The 18,928-nt window shown below is 39.7% G+C and overlaps 1 protein-coding gene across 2 annotated transcripts in view; it reads right to left on the bottom strand.

Moving 5' to 3' along the window:
• Positions 1-823: 823 nt before the first annotated feature.
• CHID1 (chitinase domain containing 1) overlaps positions 824-18,928 on the bottom strand; it is a 115,122-nt gene continuing 97,017 nt past the window's right edge. For both annotated transcript variants that reach the window (XM_087716384.1, XM_014058559.2), the window contains 3 exons: positions 3,514-3,594; positions 1,656-1,698; positions 824-1,080 (listed from right to left, as the gene is read on the bottom strand). In XM_087716384.1, the coding sequence (XP_087572510.1) occupies positions 982-1,080; positions 1,656-1,698; positions 3,514-3,594 (223 nt within the window). In that variant the 3' untranslated portion in view covers positions 824-981. The remainder of the gene's footprint in view (positions 1,081-1,655; positions 1,699-3,513; positions 3,595-18,928) is intronic.

Here is an 18,928-nt window from a genome sequence, read left to right on the forward strand (position 1 = left end):
GAACTTCTCCTGGCTTCTTTACTAAAAGAGGAAAGCTGTGTGCCACCAGAGACATTTCTACAATCACAGAGCAAGAAGTTCCAGGAGCTGCACTTAAGCAATTTACAATAACTTACACAACCTGGCAGCCTCCAGAGCAATTTGGTTTAATGAAACTCTGAAAATATGGATACCCTGCAGGTTTCATAGATCAGCAACTGTTCACATTTCCCAGGATATTATAGTTGTGTGAATCAGCATGCAATAGGAATCTTTAAAAGAAGAACTTTTCAGCATTTCACTAAACTATCATTCTAGGATTATGGTGGGGGAAATCCAGACCATTAAAATAGTATAAAACCAACATATACTTGACAGTATAGATAGAATTTGCATTTCCCAAGACTTGGCTTAAATTCACCCTTATTTGATACTGATTGTAATGAATGAGCAGCCTAAATAAACCCAAAATTGTTTAATTTATTTTAGACTCAAGTATATTTAAACTGCCCGAGAATCAGTTTACTTCAGGGCAGCCAATAATTAATTGTTACAACCTGATGTGTACTCAGAGGTCAATTCTACTGACCTCTTAAGATTCTACCAGATTGGAGCACAAGCACTGCACTTTGAATTACCTTTAAGCATGATAATGATTATGGTTATGTACCATCAAGGCATTTTTGACTCCTATCGACCACACAGATAGATTTTCTCCATGGATTTAAGCACAAACAAATGGGGGGAAATAGACATGTCTTACCTACTTTCATTGTAGCTGGGTTTACAGCACACCACTATTGGTGTCTCTCTCTGCTTTAAAATTAACTCATTTACACGCACGTCAGGAAAGGCAATACCTCAAAAGATATCTTTATTGGAAAGTATGAAGCAGGTTTCATATAAATTACATAGCCACCGCCCCAAAATAAATGTCCTGCCCACATCAACTCTCTTCATTTGACTGAAGATGAAGGGTCAGTGAAGAAAAGAACATTTCTTTTAAAGCAAGTCATAAAAATAATCCAAGCCTTGGCCCAATTCCCAGATAGCGATTCCTGTGCCCAGTTGCTTTGCAAGTTCTAACCGCAGTTGAATGGACTGCAAAACACAAGAGAAACATTATGGATTATTAATTTTGCTGAATATACTCTTTAGGGATTGATTGATGGTTTGGGGGGAGAGGTTCACAGAAACAAAAAAAAATCACATATCATAAACAGCTTTCATTTATTATCAGTTCAAACCATTAAATGAGCTACAACTTGTATAAATTGCCAGTTAATAATCTGACAATTTATTCCTCGACAGAGAGAATGTAGCTACTCTATTTTACTAATAAATGTACTGGCCTTGGAACATGAGTAGAACAGCTTCATGTTTTGAATAGAGATGCATGCATCTGTCAGTTTTGGCATCTTTCTGTTTATTTTTTTCCTCTCTTAAGTTTCTTCTGTTCCAATTTCCCTGCACTGGTTATACTTTTTTAAGTTTCCACTCATACATATTTCTGTGTATATGTTTCCCTGTCATATGCATTTTATGCTCAGAGAGCTGCATCACAAAATAATGAGAATTTAGAAGTGCATTGGCTAAAATGTTATCAAAATGCAAACTAAATTCTCTCCAGTTCCTAGTTGTGGTGCACCCACTCCATTAAAATTAGATTAGCATACCTTCAAAGTTGGGTAGAAGACTATATGCTTGTTTCCTTTACTTCTGCAAGAGGCACAAGAGAAAAAGAGAGAAAAAGAAATAGTGTAGTTAATATATCATTATAACAATTGATACTCTAATGACAAATACAACTGCTATTTTCCCCCTGCAATGTATTTCCTTCCATAAAACCAGAGGATAGGAATGAGGTAGGAGACTAAGCATGCAACTGAGAGAAAATGTAGGAAATGTTTGTGGCTTGAGAACATCTTATAATTAGCAAAATAATTAACATTCTACAATTTGGAAAGCTATATTAAATGCATAAGATATATTTTAACCCATGCATACAGTAGTGGTTCTCTTAGTTTTTTCTTTACTTAGCCTGGGTTTCTTGAAAAGTGACGAGAGATAAATTTTCCAGCTGAGATGTTTCTCAAATAAAGTGCTTCAGCCTTTCTGATGGGAAAAGGATTGAAGGTAGTCAAAACTTCCTCAAGCAAAATATCAAAAGGGAAAGAATTTATTGTGCTTTAAAAACAAGTCAACCTTTGGCTAAATCATTCTATTTCTTTTAATATAGAATGGAAAACGAGAGGAAATCATCCCTTACAACCATCCAAGAAGGATGGGTATGGAATGCAAAGTTTTCTGAAAAAGACATTCCTCATATCACAGAACTCTGCTCAACATTGACTTCTTGGCTCTTAGGCCTTTAACATAGGGCCAGCCTATAATTTGCTCCCAAAATTCCATGTTGGGGCCAAATTGCAATATAGAAAATAATGTATTTCAGCAGGGAAACGCCACAAGATTTATTTATTTGACCACCCCTCTTAAGCACAACTCTGGTTGGCTCAAAACAACAATAAAATCCAGAAACTATAACATGAGAAACCACAAAAGCATAAAATCATAAAACAAAAATCTGGTGCCTGCTTATCCCTTTACGATGTGCTACTGTCAACCCTGAAGCTGTTCTGGCAGAAGCCATCTTGAGGCTTCAGTGCCGCCACACTGGAGTGAGGGATGGGAGGGGGGATTAGAGATAGCTGGGGTTGTGTAGCCAAAATGAAATATTTTCTCTTGGCAACTAAGGATGTTCTCACACCTGGTTGGAGGAAGGCGGAGTGATATCACCAGATCAGTGGAAGTTGCCTTGATTGGGCCATATGACTCATTGTTTGAGGTTGAGGAGAAAACGTTTACTTTTAATTGGGTGAAAACCAAGGGGCCCCTCAGAGTTGGTTTTCACCAGATATGTACCAATATGATATTTCCAATAAAGCTGTTCTTTGAGGAATAAACCTGGCTCGGAGTTTTTGCTTGTGATGGATTTATTACTTGGAATCCTGACACCTACCACCCATTTCAGATCTGGATCAGGAAACCATTCTGGACTGAGTTTTTCCCCTTGAAAAATAGGTATGAGTTTAGTTCTGTTTTCTCATAAAATAAAACATTGAGAATAAAGTAATATATCTTTTGAGCTTAAAGGAAATTTTAAATCCAGCTGTCAACAAAAAGAGTTATTCATGTGTTAACATCCAGCTCTCTCACACCCAAATGCAGCCACATATAATGATGGATTTGGGTTAATATGAACAAGTGTTAGTACCTTCACCTACAATAAAAGCATCTTACTGTTTTGTTACATGATCAACAGGTACTTAACATCTTATTGGTAAAGATTCTGCTATTTATCCAATTTCTTAAAAACCAATCTTTTTTGTATTGTTTGAAACTTTTAAAAGTAAAGAAGATGTTTTATTTCTCTCCCTTCAGTCAAAAGGTCATTTCCTCCATGAATATAGATGGTTCAACAGCAGTTTGGCATTTATTGAATTTAAAGAACAATAAACAATAATAACAACTCACTTTTTATATTCCAAGTAGTGTTCAGCAATTTTTTCAGTCCAGACTAATTTAGGCTTGTGCTCTTTTAATATTTCAATATATCTAAAAAAGATTTTGTAAAAAAGAAAAAAATATGAACATTTTGGAATTCAAAGATTTTCCTGCCAGAATTTACATATAGTTATTTAATACCGGAAAAAATCTTCCAGCACGCTATATATAATGCATGCTGTTCCATTGCATTAGCTCTATCACCACATGACTGCATATTCCAATCAACTCAGGAATAATTCGCTCATTATGTTTTTTTTAAAAATACTTGTAAAAAAAAACCACCTCCCTGTAGCATGGGAAACATTTTGCTATTTATTCCTCCTCTCATTAAATTTCTGCAAGTATTTAGTGGGTTTTTTTTTAATTTTTAAAAAAGCTTTTTATTATTTCTTTTCATAGATCCATCTTAGCTCTTTTACTGCTAAATGAAAAAGCATTGCAGTGTCTAAGCTATTTCCATAATCCTGTGGTTTTAGTTCAACACTGGGTAATATGTTTATCTAAGATCTTTACAAATTGCTATCTTATGCTCACACTCTATCCAGCTGTAATAAAATCTAATGGATGACCTCTTCTTTCTTTTTAATTCCATGATGTTCTTCAGAGTGGATGGCCTTTATACTCTGCCCTCTATAGTATTAAAATGTCAGCAAATATTCTCTGAAGGTCAACAGCATTTGCTTATGACAAAATTCATCATTATTAACTTTCACATTTGCCTTTGTTTGAACTGTTACAGCTTTCTTTTCTCTATCTTCTCTCTGGGAAGCTGAAGATACACAATATACTTTGTTCAAGAAGCAGTGTTTCGAGAAATGGTGGACTTTAATGAATGAATGAAAAACCTTACTCTAACAATATATCTCTTACGGGTTCTGGGAAAACCAGGAAGTACCAAGAAAATATAGTGCAGTGTTAATATCTGGGTGTCAGCATCCCTCCATAATATAATTAGGAAAGAAAGACCCAATGATTCCATGTGTAGGAAATCAAAAGTACTTTTACTAATTACATATGGCTAGAGAGCGGTTGCATAGCAAAGTCTGGTTAATTAGGCGCGAAAGCAGTTGATATATAGAATAGCCCTTTCCACACCCCCTGGCATCATAGGCCCAGTCCAATCATAAGTCCTTCAAGTGTCAGGTGTGAGATAACTTCAAAAGGCATCATGAAGATGGAATGTCAGTGCCGTTAGTCTAAGCGGGAAAACCCCCACGCATGCGTAGTCTGTCCATCCAGAGAACTCCAGATCCTTCCTCCCGCACAATGAGTAACCCCACCCAAAATACCGTGCCCTCCCTCCCCGTTTCATGGCAGCTGAAGCAACAGCAAAGCAGAAGCTGACACTGGGGCTATTTAATTGTCAGAGCATTTCTTGGCAGTGAAATACAACTCTAAACGTGATCCCATTTCAATCCTTTGAATCCCAAGATTGGGAGGGAAAGATCGACCTAGTTGTCCAAATCTCTGACACAAGTTGTGACTTTGTGTCATTGGTGATTTTTTTTCTTCTTCAAAAGACAACTTGATTGTTTTTTCCTTGAGGAGGAGGAAGAAAATCTAACAGAGAGCTAACAGTCATTCTGGCTCCCTCTTATGGCCGATTGAGAACAGCAACCAATCACATTTTACAGTATGATTTAAAGAAACAGGTATAGCATTCTTACATGATTTATATATTGCCAACCCAACTGTTAGATTATATTCCTAACAAAAATGTTTTGCTTTATGAGCCGTGGTGGCGCAGTGGTTAGAATGAAGTACTACAGGCTGCTTCTGCTGAATTGCTGGCAGTTCGTCACTTCGACTCTCATTGGGTTGACTCAGCATTCCATCCTTCCGAGGTCGGTAAAAGGAGGAGCCAGATTGTTGGGGGCAATATGCTGACTCTGTAAACCACTTACAGAGGGCTATAAAGCTCTGTGAAGCAGTGTATACGTCTAGGTGCTATTACTACTGCTTCTCATAAAAGAAACGAGTTGCCATTTGAAGAAAAAAAGCACTTTTGAGACAACTATGACCCGGACAACTAAGAATCTCCACAGACATTAAGCTGTGGGCTTTCATCTCTTGAGTTCAGGCTGAGATTCGTTATTAAGCTGTCCACATTCAGGGTGCTAGAAGAATTCCAGAAGAACACAGCTAATGTGGCTTCTTGTTCCAAATTGTTTTTCATTGCAAACTCAACCCTTCTCTCCAGAGGATTGCCACCGGTATTGGGCAAATGGGGAACAATCTTCCACCTAGTCTTTTGTTGATGTTATTTTTTCTCATCTTTGAACTTTCAAGCTCAGATTTTGTTTTCATGTACTATTTCAAGGCATCATCACCCATACAGAACAAATTTTAGAGAAATACAGTTTTGCTATTGGAGACCGAAAGTTCTGGTTATCCAGGCTGAGCAAATCTGCGGATCTCTCTTCGTTTCTACATGAACTACTTATTTTTCATTTCCTCTAAATCATCCCTACAATCAACGTAAAATACTGCACAGTAGAAATTTTCTACTTGTAATTACATTCAGAGCAATCAACCTTAACTATATATTTTACTAAACTTCTCTTTCCGTTCTAAAGAAAGTAAACTGATTTCCATCAAATAATCATCAGCTTAGCTCATCCGAAATTTCAACTGATACTATGAATACGTTTGCAGAAATGGAAAAGTGCAGGTTTTTTTTAATACATTACATTTTCAAAAATGTAATTCTAAGTAGAACCAAAGTTTTTATAACTGATGGCTGGAGCTATATTTTACACAAACCCACTATGTTATTGATACAACAATGTAAAAATCATATAATTAAGGTCCTCTGCATGACCAACATTACTATTGAAAGCAAAAGTGAAGGCAGAAAAACAAGTACCAGTTCAGTAATATTGATGTATTCTTCCCATACAACTCTTTCTCCCCAACATGTACAAATGTCCTTGTAATATCCACCAAAGAAAAGAATTATTAATGTTTGGAATTCATTCAAATCCGTGAACTTTGAGAAAGTGTTCTTTAGAAGATCATTTCCAGCTCCTGTAGGTTGAGCCCAACTAGTTACTTTGATTGCCAGAAAGGAGATAGATGCATGCTGCCATAATGAATGTCTCTTAAAGTGGGGAGGTTATGATGCAATTTCAACAAGAGGCTATTGTTCAGCCCAGATAGCAATCGCACTTAGGCTTATATACACTCCATAGTGCTAACTTTCTAAGCGGCTCTAATACAGAGCATATTTTCTCCAACAATCTGGGTCCTCATTTTACTGACCTCGGAAGGATGGAAGGCTGAGTCAACCTTGTGCCGATCAGGATCGAACTCCTGTCTGTGGGCAGAATTAGCCTGCAGTATTGCATTCTGATCGCTGCGCCACCACAGCTCTGTATATTCTTGAACGGTGTTGGTGATGGTGAGGCTATTATAGAGACTCCTTCTGGAAACAGATTATATGGGCTCCTTCCAGTGTGGTTCCATGCCTAGGCATCTGATGGAAACTGCTGTGGCTACTCTTGTGGATTACCTGCACCTTGGCCTTGATGGGGGAGGGGAGGGGGAAAGTAGCCCTCTTGACAATTCTGTGGCATTCAGTAACATTGATTATGATTCAGAAACAATTCCATATTTGGCTTTAAATAGGGTGGCATTAAAACAGCAAGTACACAATCTGGGAAGGGAAGGGTCCTGCTGGATTTGTGGCACCTACTGAAACAAGTGAAAGCCATTGATAGTACAGCTATTTTGCAAAGCGCCTGGCATATCAATTCTGATTTTTCTTGGACCACAACATGTTTGCATCAAAAACTCTTAGGTTTATCACTTGCACTGGGATTACTGCAGCTAATCATATAGGTTTGCTGATCCTCAAGATGATTCAGAATTAAAATTGGTAGAGCAAAGTAACATACATTTGCACGAACTGCATTGGCTAATGGTAGGCTTTTTGTGCAATTCAAGGTACTGGCTATCAGGTATAAACAAGCCTGCCCCAGCTGGCTCTCTAAGAAAGAAAGACGCTTGATTCCATCAGCAGGTTACAAAGCTCTTTTACTAGAGACAACTGGATGCAGCGAAAGCAAGGCTAGATCTGAAGAAAACCCACACAAATTGCTACATTGTTCCAAACCTTTAGCCCTCCCTGCTTTGACCAGTTTGTCAGTGCCCAATAGGATAGTAAGAGGTTTTGAGAACAGGACACTTTAAGAAGCAGTTAAGATTCCATTCCCAGGTCCTGGACATCCAAAAATCCTTGAAGGTGGGCCCTGTGAAATGGGTTCACACCTCTGCTTCCTGACCAGGCTAGTCTCCCCCCTGCCCCATGACCCCTTTACAACAGGCCCCTTCCCTCCCCCAATCTCAGGATTGTGGCAGGATGCAGCACAAGTGATGGGGAGGGCAGCTGACACATTTGAGGTTTGTGTAAGAGTGAAGAGCTTTCCAAAAGGACATGATAAGATTGCTGGCAATTAAAGAATAAATGAGTGAGTGATGAGGAATATTACTTCATGTTATGCATTCATGCTCTTCTTTAAGGTGTTCACTTTGTTTTATGATGCCTAGAACTGTTTGGTGAGTCAGTGGAATACAAGTAAGAAAACGAACAAAATGAAACAAAAAAAAATGATTTCATTATTGGAACTTTATAAGGGCAATAAAGCAGGTCTCCATATGAAGTAGTGTTTTGTACGACCTGGTCAATTTAACAGAACATGTAACAAATTTGTACCATGTGCATCACAATTAGAATACTGTAAATCTTGAATGACTGGCTTCGCTCCATAATTAAAGAAATCTATCATCATACATAGGGTTGGGATTAGAGAAGGGAAGCAATCTTTTAGTTGGAAGCCAAGTTTCTGTTTCCGACATTACTCTTGAAACCACTTCCTTCTGCTGTTTCAAGGAAAGAACAGATTAAGAGATTTATGCCTTATTCTACTTCTGCCACCTCAGACCAAGGGCAGATTCTTCCAGCTTCCTTAAGCTCTGAAGATGGGCATCTTGTATGATCTTCATCTTCTACATCTAGTCAAAGCAACATGAACAAATGCCTTTTTTGTTAGCTTTTTTCATTGCAATTGGTATGCCATCTACTTATCAGACTCCAGGGCACAGATCAATGACTTTAGGGAGGGAGGATAAACCGAAGTTTAAAAAAAACACCTGTTTCCCATCTTCATTCATACATTAAGGCACTGCCGGCAATGAAAAAGAGATAGTAGCAAGGCTCATTGACAGCTTACTATGATGTTGAATCTGGGCCAGTCATCCTAGATTTTCCAGAATCTGAACTTAAGATGACTCAGTGATAAAATTAGCACTTTATCTTGTCTTGCCTAAGTAGGTCTATTACCGCTTAGCCTGTAAATTCAAAGTCCCGGAATAAAAGAGTAGACCCAGATTAGCTTGGGAACAGACATTTGTTTTATTGTCATTACAGAAGTGTGTTGTTGTTGTTGTTGTTGTTGTTATAGGAAAGCAACATAACATTATTGCATGTGCAATAATTCACCGAGTATGTAACGGAACAGGTAAGATGCACCTGCTGAGGGAGGAAGGTAGCTTTGGAATTGCCACTAGTTCTCCATAGAGACAAGAAATATGGTGGCAGATGTGTGTAAAAGGAAAACAATCAAAGTAGGTAAGAGGCTGTTCCTTTTTATAGACATACATGATTCCCAGAGTGTATTTTATAAGCATCTTTTAGCCCTTCAGTCTGGATCTGGTGCTGCTGAGTATCAAGTCATTAAAGAAACCTCTCCAGCACAAGTTGATATGTGTTACTGAATCAGATATGGTTGGGGCTTCTGGGAATTTCCTTTTTCTATTGGAAGATTAAAGTGGAAGGTATTCTCTATGTTTAGATAGAGAAGAAATGTTTGAGAGGAAATAGCTATATAATTTATGAGCGGGGGGGAGGCTACTTTAAACAAAGAAATATATGCACATGCACTTCTACACATACACGCTTTGTTATTATTTTACGTGATTCTTATATTGCAGAGGCACTAATCTTTATAATGGATTTTAGAAACGTCTCCTCCTCCTCTTTACAAGTCTTATCTTGCTTCAGTTTTGATTTCACATAGTTACTCTGATTCATTTATATTGATTAGAGACGAATACACAGGGTTAGCAAAAAAAAGGAACAACTTTCCTCTTTAAATATTTGACCCAAAGAAAATTACTAATCCAGCCCGATCCATAAAACGGCACACACTGTAATGCATTTAGAATGAAAGGCAGGGCCCAAAGATAAAGGATTTATTATTGTTGGATGGCACAATTTATACAAGATGCTTTTTTTGGGGGGGGGGGGCGGGTGTGAAAAATGCTCAAGTTCTATAACATTCCAGGAAGTCAGTAATTGACAAAGGACACAGTAATTTAATAACTATGCATGGCTTCAATTCTCAGCAATGGAAAATATTTCAGTATAATTTTATGGCAACCAAAGGTGAAACATACAAGCCTATATTTTCAGCTCTCCCCCATTTTCTTCTTCTTCCAGAAACTTTTATATCTTCTTCCCAACTATTTTATGGCCCAGTAATAGGTAAAAAAATAAGCATATAAAAAAGAAACGGATGCCACATTGTTGATAAAGTGATGTCAGATGTCAGCAATGTTTTTGTTTCCTCAAATAATCCTGGGATTGTTCTTTAACAAGTTTTCTTAGAATTCTCAGGGTTAATTTACAGCTCTTGTCAGGGCTGTCCATAAGTAATAAAAAGAAAGAAAGACAATATGGGGACTACAACGGAAAAGGGTGCATCACACATAACAACGGGGTAAAGTGGTCATGCCCATGGTTGTGTTTTTTTGAGATCTCCCATGCATGCCCCTGCCTAGTCTGTAGATTCACAACTGGAAAGCAACACACCCTACTATATTTACTTCTTAAATACCTACTTCAATACTAAAGCACTTGACTTGCATGCAATACATCATTGTTTCTCAATCTTGGCATGTTGAAGATGTGTAGAATTCAACTCCCCAAATACTAGCTGGCTGGGACATTCAGCAAGTTGAAGTCCACACATTATAGGTAGTCCTCGACTTACAGCCACAATTGAGCTCCAAAATTTCTATTGCTAAGCAAGACAGTTGTTAAATGAGTTTTGCCCCATTTTAAGAACTTTCATGCAATAAGGGAATCACTGCAATTACTAACTAACATGGTTGTTCAGTGGATCTGGCTTCCTCATTGACTTTGCTTGTCAGAAGGTGGCAAAAGCTGATCACATGACCCCTGCAACACTGCAACCGTCATAAATGTGAGTCAGTTGCCAAATGTTTGAATTTTGATGAGGGGATCATGGTGATGCTGTAATGATTGGAAGTGTGAAAAATGGTCATGTCATTTTTTTCACCATCGTTGTCACTAAATGAACTGTTGTAAGTTGAGGACTACCTGTACTACCCCTCGCAGAGGATTAATATTTGCTTCTTTCATTTCATATGTATCCTTTACTGCAAAGTATTCCTAAAAGCACGCAGTCTGGGAGGACACTTTTGAAAGGTTTTTTTTTGTTAGAGATCTTCATTCGTTCCGCACTATACAGGGACACCATAATAACTGATACAGTATATGACATTTAAATTATTGAGTAAACAGCATGAAAATATCATCACTTGTCCTTTCAGCAAACTAACTCAATGATTCAGTGTTTCTACTAAAGAACAGGAATTCAACACCAATTTTACAAAAGTACAATTTTTATTTAAATACTTAACAATTTTTTAAACCTAATCGATGACCATATAATTATTGATCTTTATAAAGTACATATGCAGCACTTGTGTCTTATCAATGTTCACGCCTGGATTTCTTAGGATATTTCCACACATCCACCATTTTCCCTTTCTGATCCTTGCAAAGCAGTTTGAAACCAACCTATCCTCCTCCTAAGTGCTACCAGTCTGAAAATGCAAGAAAGAAGCCCTGTGGTGACACAGTGGTTAGAATGCAGCACTGTATTGCAGGCAAATTATGCCCACTGCTTGGAGTTTGATCCTGACAAAGGTTGATCTTGACTCAACCTTCAATCCTTCCGAGGTTGGTAAAATGAGGACCCAGATTGTTGGGGGCAGCATGCTGGCAGTGACGTGCAGTCAGGTGAGGCAAGTGAGGCACAGCCTCACCTCTCAGCATGAAAAGAAAAAAAAATGTAAAAGGAAAAAATAAATTAAATGTTTTTTACCGTTCAACTAGTCAGGTGAGAGCTGAAGTGAGGCTGAGCTAGCTGCTGCCTCACCGTGGATGACCTTAAATGTTTAAAAAAGCCTCTAAAAAGCACCCTCTACTATGAGGCAGGAGAACTGCGTGCCTCACCTAGTCTGACTTTTAGGCGTTTTATGATCGCTCAGCACGAGTAGAGTTAAACAGAGGCTTAAAAGCCTAAAAAGTCAGACTAGGCGAGGCATGCAGTTCTCCTGCCTCATAGTAGAGGGCGCTTTTTAAGAGGCTTTTTTAAAGAGTTAAGCAGTCATCCATGGTGAGGCAGCAGCTAGCTCAGCCTCACCGCAGCTCTCGCCTGAGAGGCTGAACTAGCTGCTGCCTCACCGTGGAAGACTCTGCTTAACCGTTTTACATGATCTGTAATGAGACCGCATTGCTGTCTCTCTGTATGTCACTTTTAATAGTTTAGCTGATGTATATAATATAAAATGGAGTGTTTTTTGTCAACAACTATGTGTAGAACGTGTTTCCTGTGCTGAGCGATCCTAAAACACCTAAAAAGTCAGACTAGGTGAGGCACGTAGTTCTCCTGCCTCATAGTAGAGGGCGGTCGTTCCGGTTAGAAGAGGTTCGTCACGGAGCACCTGCCTCTCCCTCTTGCTCACTTGCCCTGCCCGTTCCGTCACCGCTCATGGGTGGTAGCTTGTGTGGCACGGCCGGCCTCCTAGGACCTTCCCAAACTTGCCTTTGCCTAGGAGGCGTGGCCACCAGCAAAGCATGGGGGCGTTCCAGAATGCCCTGCCCCCCACTGGTTCCCCGCCTCCCTTGGTGAAGTTTTCCAAAATGTGTTTTCCTCCAATCCCTTGTGTCCAGCTCCCGCTGAGCTCCGGTAAGGAGGAGACGAGCCTTGGGGGAGTGAAGAGGAGGAGGAGGGAGAAGGGGTGCATGTGGGGCCATAGCAGCTGGGCAACCAGCAACCGGCGGAGACAGGAAGGTTCTCAAGAGCGCCGAGAATCTTCCTGCCCCCGCTGGACTTTGCGAGCTCCTTGCGACTGCAATAGATGTCCAGAAGCGGTGGGGGCTGTTGGGCTGGAAGCCCAAACCCCACTAGCCACAAAAGCCACTTCTGGACATCTATTGCATTCGCAAGGAGCGCGCAAAGTCCAGCAGAGGCAGGAAGGTTCTCGGCACACCCCAGTCGCTTTTGCAGCTTCCCAGAGCTCTGAGAACCTTCCTGCCTCCGCTGGACTTCACACTCTTCTCCGTGCTTCCTGTCAAATGAGCAAACAAGGGAGGATCAGGAGCGAGCGACCGATGCCTCCACGGGCCAGATCTAAGCATCCCATGGGCTGGATTTGGCCCATGGGCCTTGAGTTTACACTCCTGATCTACATCTCATTATAGAGGATAAGGTGAAGAAACTGACTTGTGTGCCTCACCAGCCATAAACCTCACCGCACGTCACTGTGTATTTGACACTGTGGCATTGTAAACAGCCCACAGAGGGCTGTAAAACACTATGAAGCAGTATATACAATATCCTAGTTCTCTTGCCATTTCTATAAACTACGATAGTCCTCATTTAGCAACCACAACTGGGACTTGCACCTCAATTGCTAAAATGAGCACTTACTAAGTGAAACGGCAATAGTGCTTAAGATCTTGCTTCAGCTTTCTTTTGTTTTGCAGACCTTTGAAAGTCATAAATGGGAAAATTGATTGTAAAATTACTTCTCCATCACTGTTGTAACATTATTAAATTAGGCAATCACTAAAAAAGGACTGCCTGTGATCATTTGTCATCCAAACTGTGCAAACATGTTATTCAGTGCCCTATTCTCACAGCTGCTGCAGATTTCAGAGAAAAAATCTCCGAAGTAAGTAAGTAAATAAATAAATAAATTAGTAGTTTTCCTTTACATCTGTGTTGTTAGTCTGGACAACTTTATGAGAGATGGCAGTTGGAAAGAAAAAGAAAGAAAGAAAGAAAGAAAGAAAGAAAGAAAGAAAGAAAGAAAGAAAGAAAGAAAGAAAGAAAGAAAGAAAGAAAGACACCATATAAAAACACATAGCTATATCCTATCAATAGCCTGGCAATCAATTGGTTTTCCCAGCCTTTCTAATCGATTATATTCAGAAGCTCCAGGAATTCCACTTTAAAACATAACTGGCCTTCTCCAGGCTAGTTTGACTATTTCTTTCTTTATTCTTGATTGGCCAAGTGTGATTGGACACACAAGGAATTTGTCTTTGGTGTATAAGCTCTCAGTGTACATAAAAGCTATAAATGATAAATCATAGCCATCATAAAAATATATTCATCATAAATCATAAGATACAACACTTAGTGACAGTCCTAGGGTACTAAATAAGCAATCAACATAAATCATACTAGGAAACTAAATAAAACAATATAAATCATAACAAGCAACAAAGTTATAGTCGTAAGTAGAAAAGGAGATGAGTAATAGGAAAGATGAGAAGAATAATAGTAATACAGTCTTACTAAATAATTCGACAGTGTTGTGGGAAATAGTTGTTCAGCGGAATGATGGCGTAGGTGGGAAAACTGTCCTTGTGTCTATGTTGCTTTGGTGTGCTATGCCCTGTAGCATCATTTTGAAGGTAGAAGTTGAAACAAAATTGTTTAGACTTCTACTCTCAAAACTATTTTTATAAAATATTTGCAGATTCTTGAGACTTTTCTCCTCACATAGCAGGCCAGGCAAAGAGATGATAGAAATTCTACTTGGGTTTCCCCTTTGCTGGGGTGGTGGTGGTGGTGGTGGTGGTGAAGTTGACTTACAAAACAGCTACATTACTTGGGAGGTTTCAAGTGACTGCTCTGCACCAGAGGGACTCATCTGAGATCAGGACCTGGAACCCAGGAGAGATGAAGGCTTCCACCAATAGGGAACTAGATGGCCCAAAAGTTCTAGCATTGCAAAAGAGCTCAGATTTTCTCCAGTTTGCAATAAATCAGCGCAGAGAAGAGCTAACTCAGCCCTCAAAATGAGCCAACTACTATAGTTCTGCTCAGGCAGAACTATATGGAACTGGCAGAAATTCTTTGCGTGGAAATGATCTGGGGGGGGGGGGGCTATTCTTTTTTTCCTTCTCCAAAATTCAGAGTTCCAGTTTCAGGGGCCTTGTGGTGATCTTTCAGGCAAATACTGATCAGATCTGAGTTTGCTTAGTATTTGAGATCAGTTAAGGTCAGCAATGTGCTGCTGTCTGTTCTGTCTCGAGCTTTTAATTTTACTTATTTAAAGGAAGAGGGTGGTTTGGCATGGAAAAAGCATCAAGAAAAACTGACCTTGTACCCACATGTTGTTATATACACATGCAGAGTTTCTCTTGGAAGTGCTCTTAGGAAGTGACAACTTTCCAAAACTCGGAAATTTTAACTGAGGATCTATAAGATAAAGGGAAAGGTTCCCCTCGCACATAGGTGCTAGTCGTTCCCGACTCTAGAGGGCAGTGTTCATCTCCGTTTCAAAGTCGAAGAGCCAGCGCTGTCCAGAGATGTCTCTGTGGTCATCTGGCCGGCATGATTAAATGCTAAAGGCGCACGGAATGCTGTTACCTTCCGACCAAAGGTGGTTCCTATTTTTCTACTTGCATTTTTACATGCTTTCGAACTGCTAGGTTGGCAGAAGCTGAGACAAGTAACGGGAGCTCACTCCATTACGTGGCACTAGGGATTCGAACCAGTGAACTGCCAACATTTCTGATTGACAAGCCCAGCGTCTTAGCCACTGAGTCACTGCGTCCCTGAGCATCTATAGTCAAGTATAAATATAATTAGTTTAACTGTCCATACAAATAATATAATATTTTGGACCATGTTTGGGTTTTTCAAAACAAAGGTTTTACATATACATGTACACAGATGCGTGTTAATTATAACTGTTTATATATCATATAGAGATTCACCTGAGATTACTAATGTGCATGGGATTTTTATGCAGTCATAGCATATCTTTTTCACCCACGCATCCTTGCGGTCTTCCTTTTTCATGTAAATTCCTCCAATTCATATTTCAGAAAGCTAAATTTCCCTTAGGACTGGTTTTAAATTACCCTTCATGCACATTTTACTGCCCCCCTCCCCAATTTTCAGGAGTAAACTATTTTTCATAAATATTTTTATGCAAACATTTTTTTAGCTGAAGAAAGACAAACAGTGGTGAGCTCCATCTGCGTTGCTGTCTCTGCATAGTGCGGTTTGTTTTGACAGATACTACATTCGACAGCTGCCCATTTGCTAAAGCTATATCCAGTATGGCTTCAAACAGCTCAGGGAGGCAATGTAGCAAAGGTAGATCTACTCTCCATCCATAGCTTAAAGTGGGGACAAGCAAAGCTGATGCTTTCCAAATGCTCTGGACCAGTTATCACTCATTGCAGCCACCTTGGCTAATGGCAAGAGATTGTTGGTACCAGAGTGCAAAACAGGGGTGTCAAACTCAAGGATTCGGCCCATGGGGTGCTTAGATCTGACCTGTGGGGATTCTCTGGAAACAGCAAAGGAGTAAAGGAGTGGCCTATAGTGCCTCTGCCAGTGAAAACAGAGGCAGAGAGTTGCTGGAAGCCGTCACAACCAAAAATGGAGCTCGGGAGCCCGTTTTTTCCGGCAGAGCGCTCGGGCTACCACAGGTGCCCCCGACACAAATGACATGAAACTGGCCACGACCACCTTCTGGCCACACGCAATCTGGTCCCCCAAGGTCAAACACAACCCTGATGTGGCCCTCAATGAAATCGAGTTTGACAACCCTGGTCTTAAGCATCTAGGTAGCAGCAAGATGCCTCTTTAAGAGTTGGCAATTGTCTCAGTGTGCAATCATAATGACAACAGGGTCAAACACTTGAAAATTTAAAACCATTAGAACAATTGAAATCTTTTGATCTCACTATATGTGATGAAGTTTTGACAATTTCACCCTCAAGCTCTCCCCCAAGCATACTGAAAACTCAAAGGATTGGATAATACTGAAGATTCTAGGCATTAAAAATATTTCATGTAGGGATTGGGAGAGAAGCATTGAGCTTTAAATCAGAAATGTCTAATTTAAAGAATCCAGGGACACTTCTAAATAAATATAATAATAGGACCGGGCCGGTTTTTATTTTAAAAAAAGCAATGTTCTTATGTATTCGTGCATTTTTTAAAAAAAATTTATATAAAGAAAGGCCCTAGCTCCTATTAGCTGATTATTCAGGTCTGAAAAAGCATGTGTTGTAGATTCTTAATTTCAATTTTAATTCCTTCAGCAATGGAAGTATAGCTCCCTCTAGTGCATAATTGTTGCAAGCAACTTTGAGAAATTTACAAAGTGCTAAATTACTTCATAGATTAAAAAAAGTTCAATAGGAAACATACTTTTATAGTGCATCTTACGTGTAACCTACCATGGCTTGCATCATTTGCTGAATAAAGGAAGAGCAATTTCAACAGGATAAAATTCAGTTTATAAACTGGATAATGTTATCCAGGTAGTCCTCCAGTTATGCCATTCATTCCACAACCACCTGAATTTATGATAGCGCTAAAGGGACATACAACCTTTGTCAGAAGTTATGGCTACTGCAGTCCCCACTTGGTCATTGATAATCAAAACTAGGATTCTTGGCAACTAACCCAAACTTATAACCATGGGGTTCTGCAACTTCCCTCACATGTCTATCCTTCTCCCTTACCACCCGCCCCCAATATCTATGGCATAGATATTCTATGCCCTTTTGGCTGCTCTCCACAGCAGTAGTTGACAGCACTAGAGTTGAGGCTGAAGCAGAAGCCACGGGCCTTCAGCAGTTTCAGCCAGTTTTTCCTGCCCTCAGGCTTCTACTTCAGCCACAGAACTTCTGTTGCCACTGAGAGATGCTCACTTAAGCAGCACTTGGCCAGTTCCCCCCTGCCCCGCCACATGCAAAGCTCAGTTTTCCCCACCATCCTACCTGTCAGAGCCCTGCTGTGCCCACCTTTACTGTTTTCCTCCCATTGTTGACACGGTGTGCCCAGCCTGACTCTATGTGATTTAGCTGTTGGCCACACCAGGCCTTCCTGGGCCTACTTGTACCATTCTCCAAATTGTGCACCCCGTTCTCATGATGCTTTGGAAAGCTTCTGAAATCTGAACCTTTCAAGTACAGGGTCCTACCATTCTCCAAATAGTTCTTGTGAGTGGGTGCTTGGCTTGCTTTTCCATAGTTAAAAGAGAAGCTTCTTGCTGTTTTGATGGAAAAAGTGGAAGTATTCAGCTCATAGGACATGCTTTCTGGTCTTAAAATTAATTTAGAAACAACCAGTGCTTTCCTACCACAGTGCAGTTAGTTGAGGTTGCCTTTGTCAACCAAAAATGTAATTGCCTTTTATACACAGTAACACAAACAGATTTCTAACAGATTGAATTTTTAAAATGTCCAATATAATAACCCAAGAATGAAAGAAAGCCAGGATCCATTCTTTCAAGAATGGGGTGAAGTAATTTACCAGATAATCATGAAAAGTGAATCAATAAGCAAGGCTATAGTTGTGCCAGCAAGAGCCTGTTGGCATTTCATTAAACTAATTGGGTCCCAGATATGTAAGCTGCAGTTAAGAGCTACATTCTTGGTTGGTAGCTACTGAGCATCTGCGAATGTGTGTTATTGTTTCAAAGCACAAACTTTGTCAACCTGTACTATACATTTCTGAAATGCACTTAGCTATCTAAAGATAAAATGCTAATAATGCAGTCAGTTGCAAATTATTGCCATCCTAATTACAAAGGAAGCACATACACAACCCCACACAAAATACAGCAGAAAGCCATACTGGCTGTACCTTGATGCAACCAAATGTCACTGTTTCGACTTTGCCATTTCCGCATCCCCCACAGGAAACGTATGTGGTTTAAGGACTAACATGCAGGCTATTCCATTTTCAGATAACTTTGCAATCCAATGTTCTCTGTGCGTTGATCAATGCAAATTAATCTATGTCACTTAAAACATATTGTGCAATGGCAAAACCAGCTAGTTGCAGTTGTGCTCAATACAGCAGAGAAGTCCCAAGTGAAGTGGGTATCAAAGGCAAAACGATTTTTCTGAGTCCTGAATACTTCTGGGATCCAAAAACATTCTACTGTAAGAAAATGAATAGATTGTAGCTACTTAAATGCTATACCTAGAATGCCAGATCAAAAAGTTTGTTTGTTTTTAAGGAAG

Source organism: Thamnophis sirtalis, unplaced genomic scaffold (assembly GCF_051295495.1).
Source record: "Thamnophis sirtalis isolate CommonGarterSnake01/CBP01778 unplaced genomic scaffold, rThaSir2_p1.2 scaffold_1, whole genome shotgun sequence".
Lineage (NCBI taxonomy): Eukaryota > Metazoa > Chordata > Lepidosauria > Squamata > Natricidae > Thamnophis > Thamnophis sirtalis.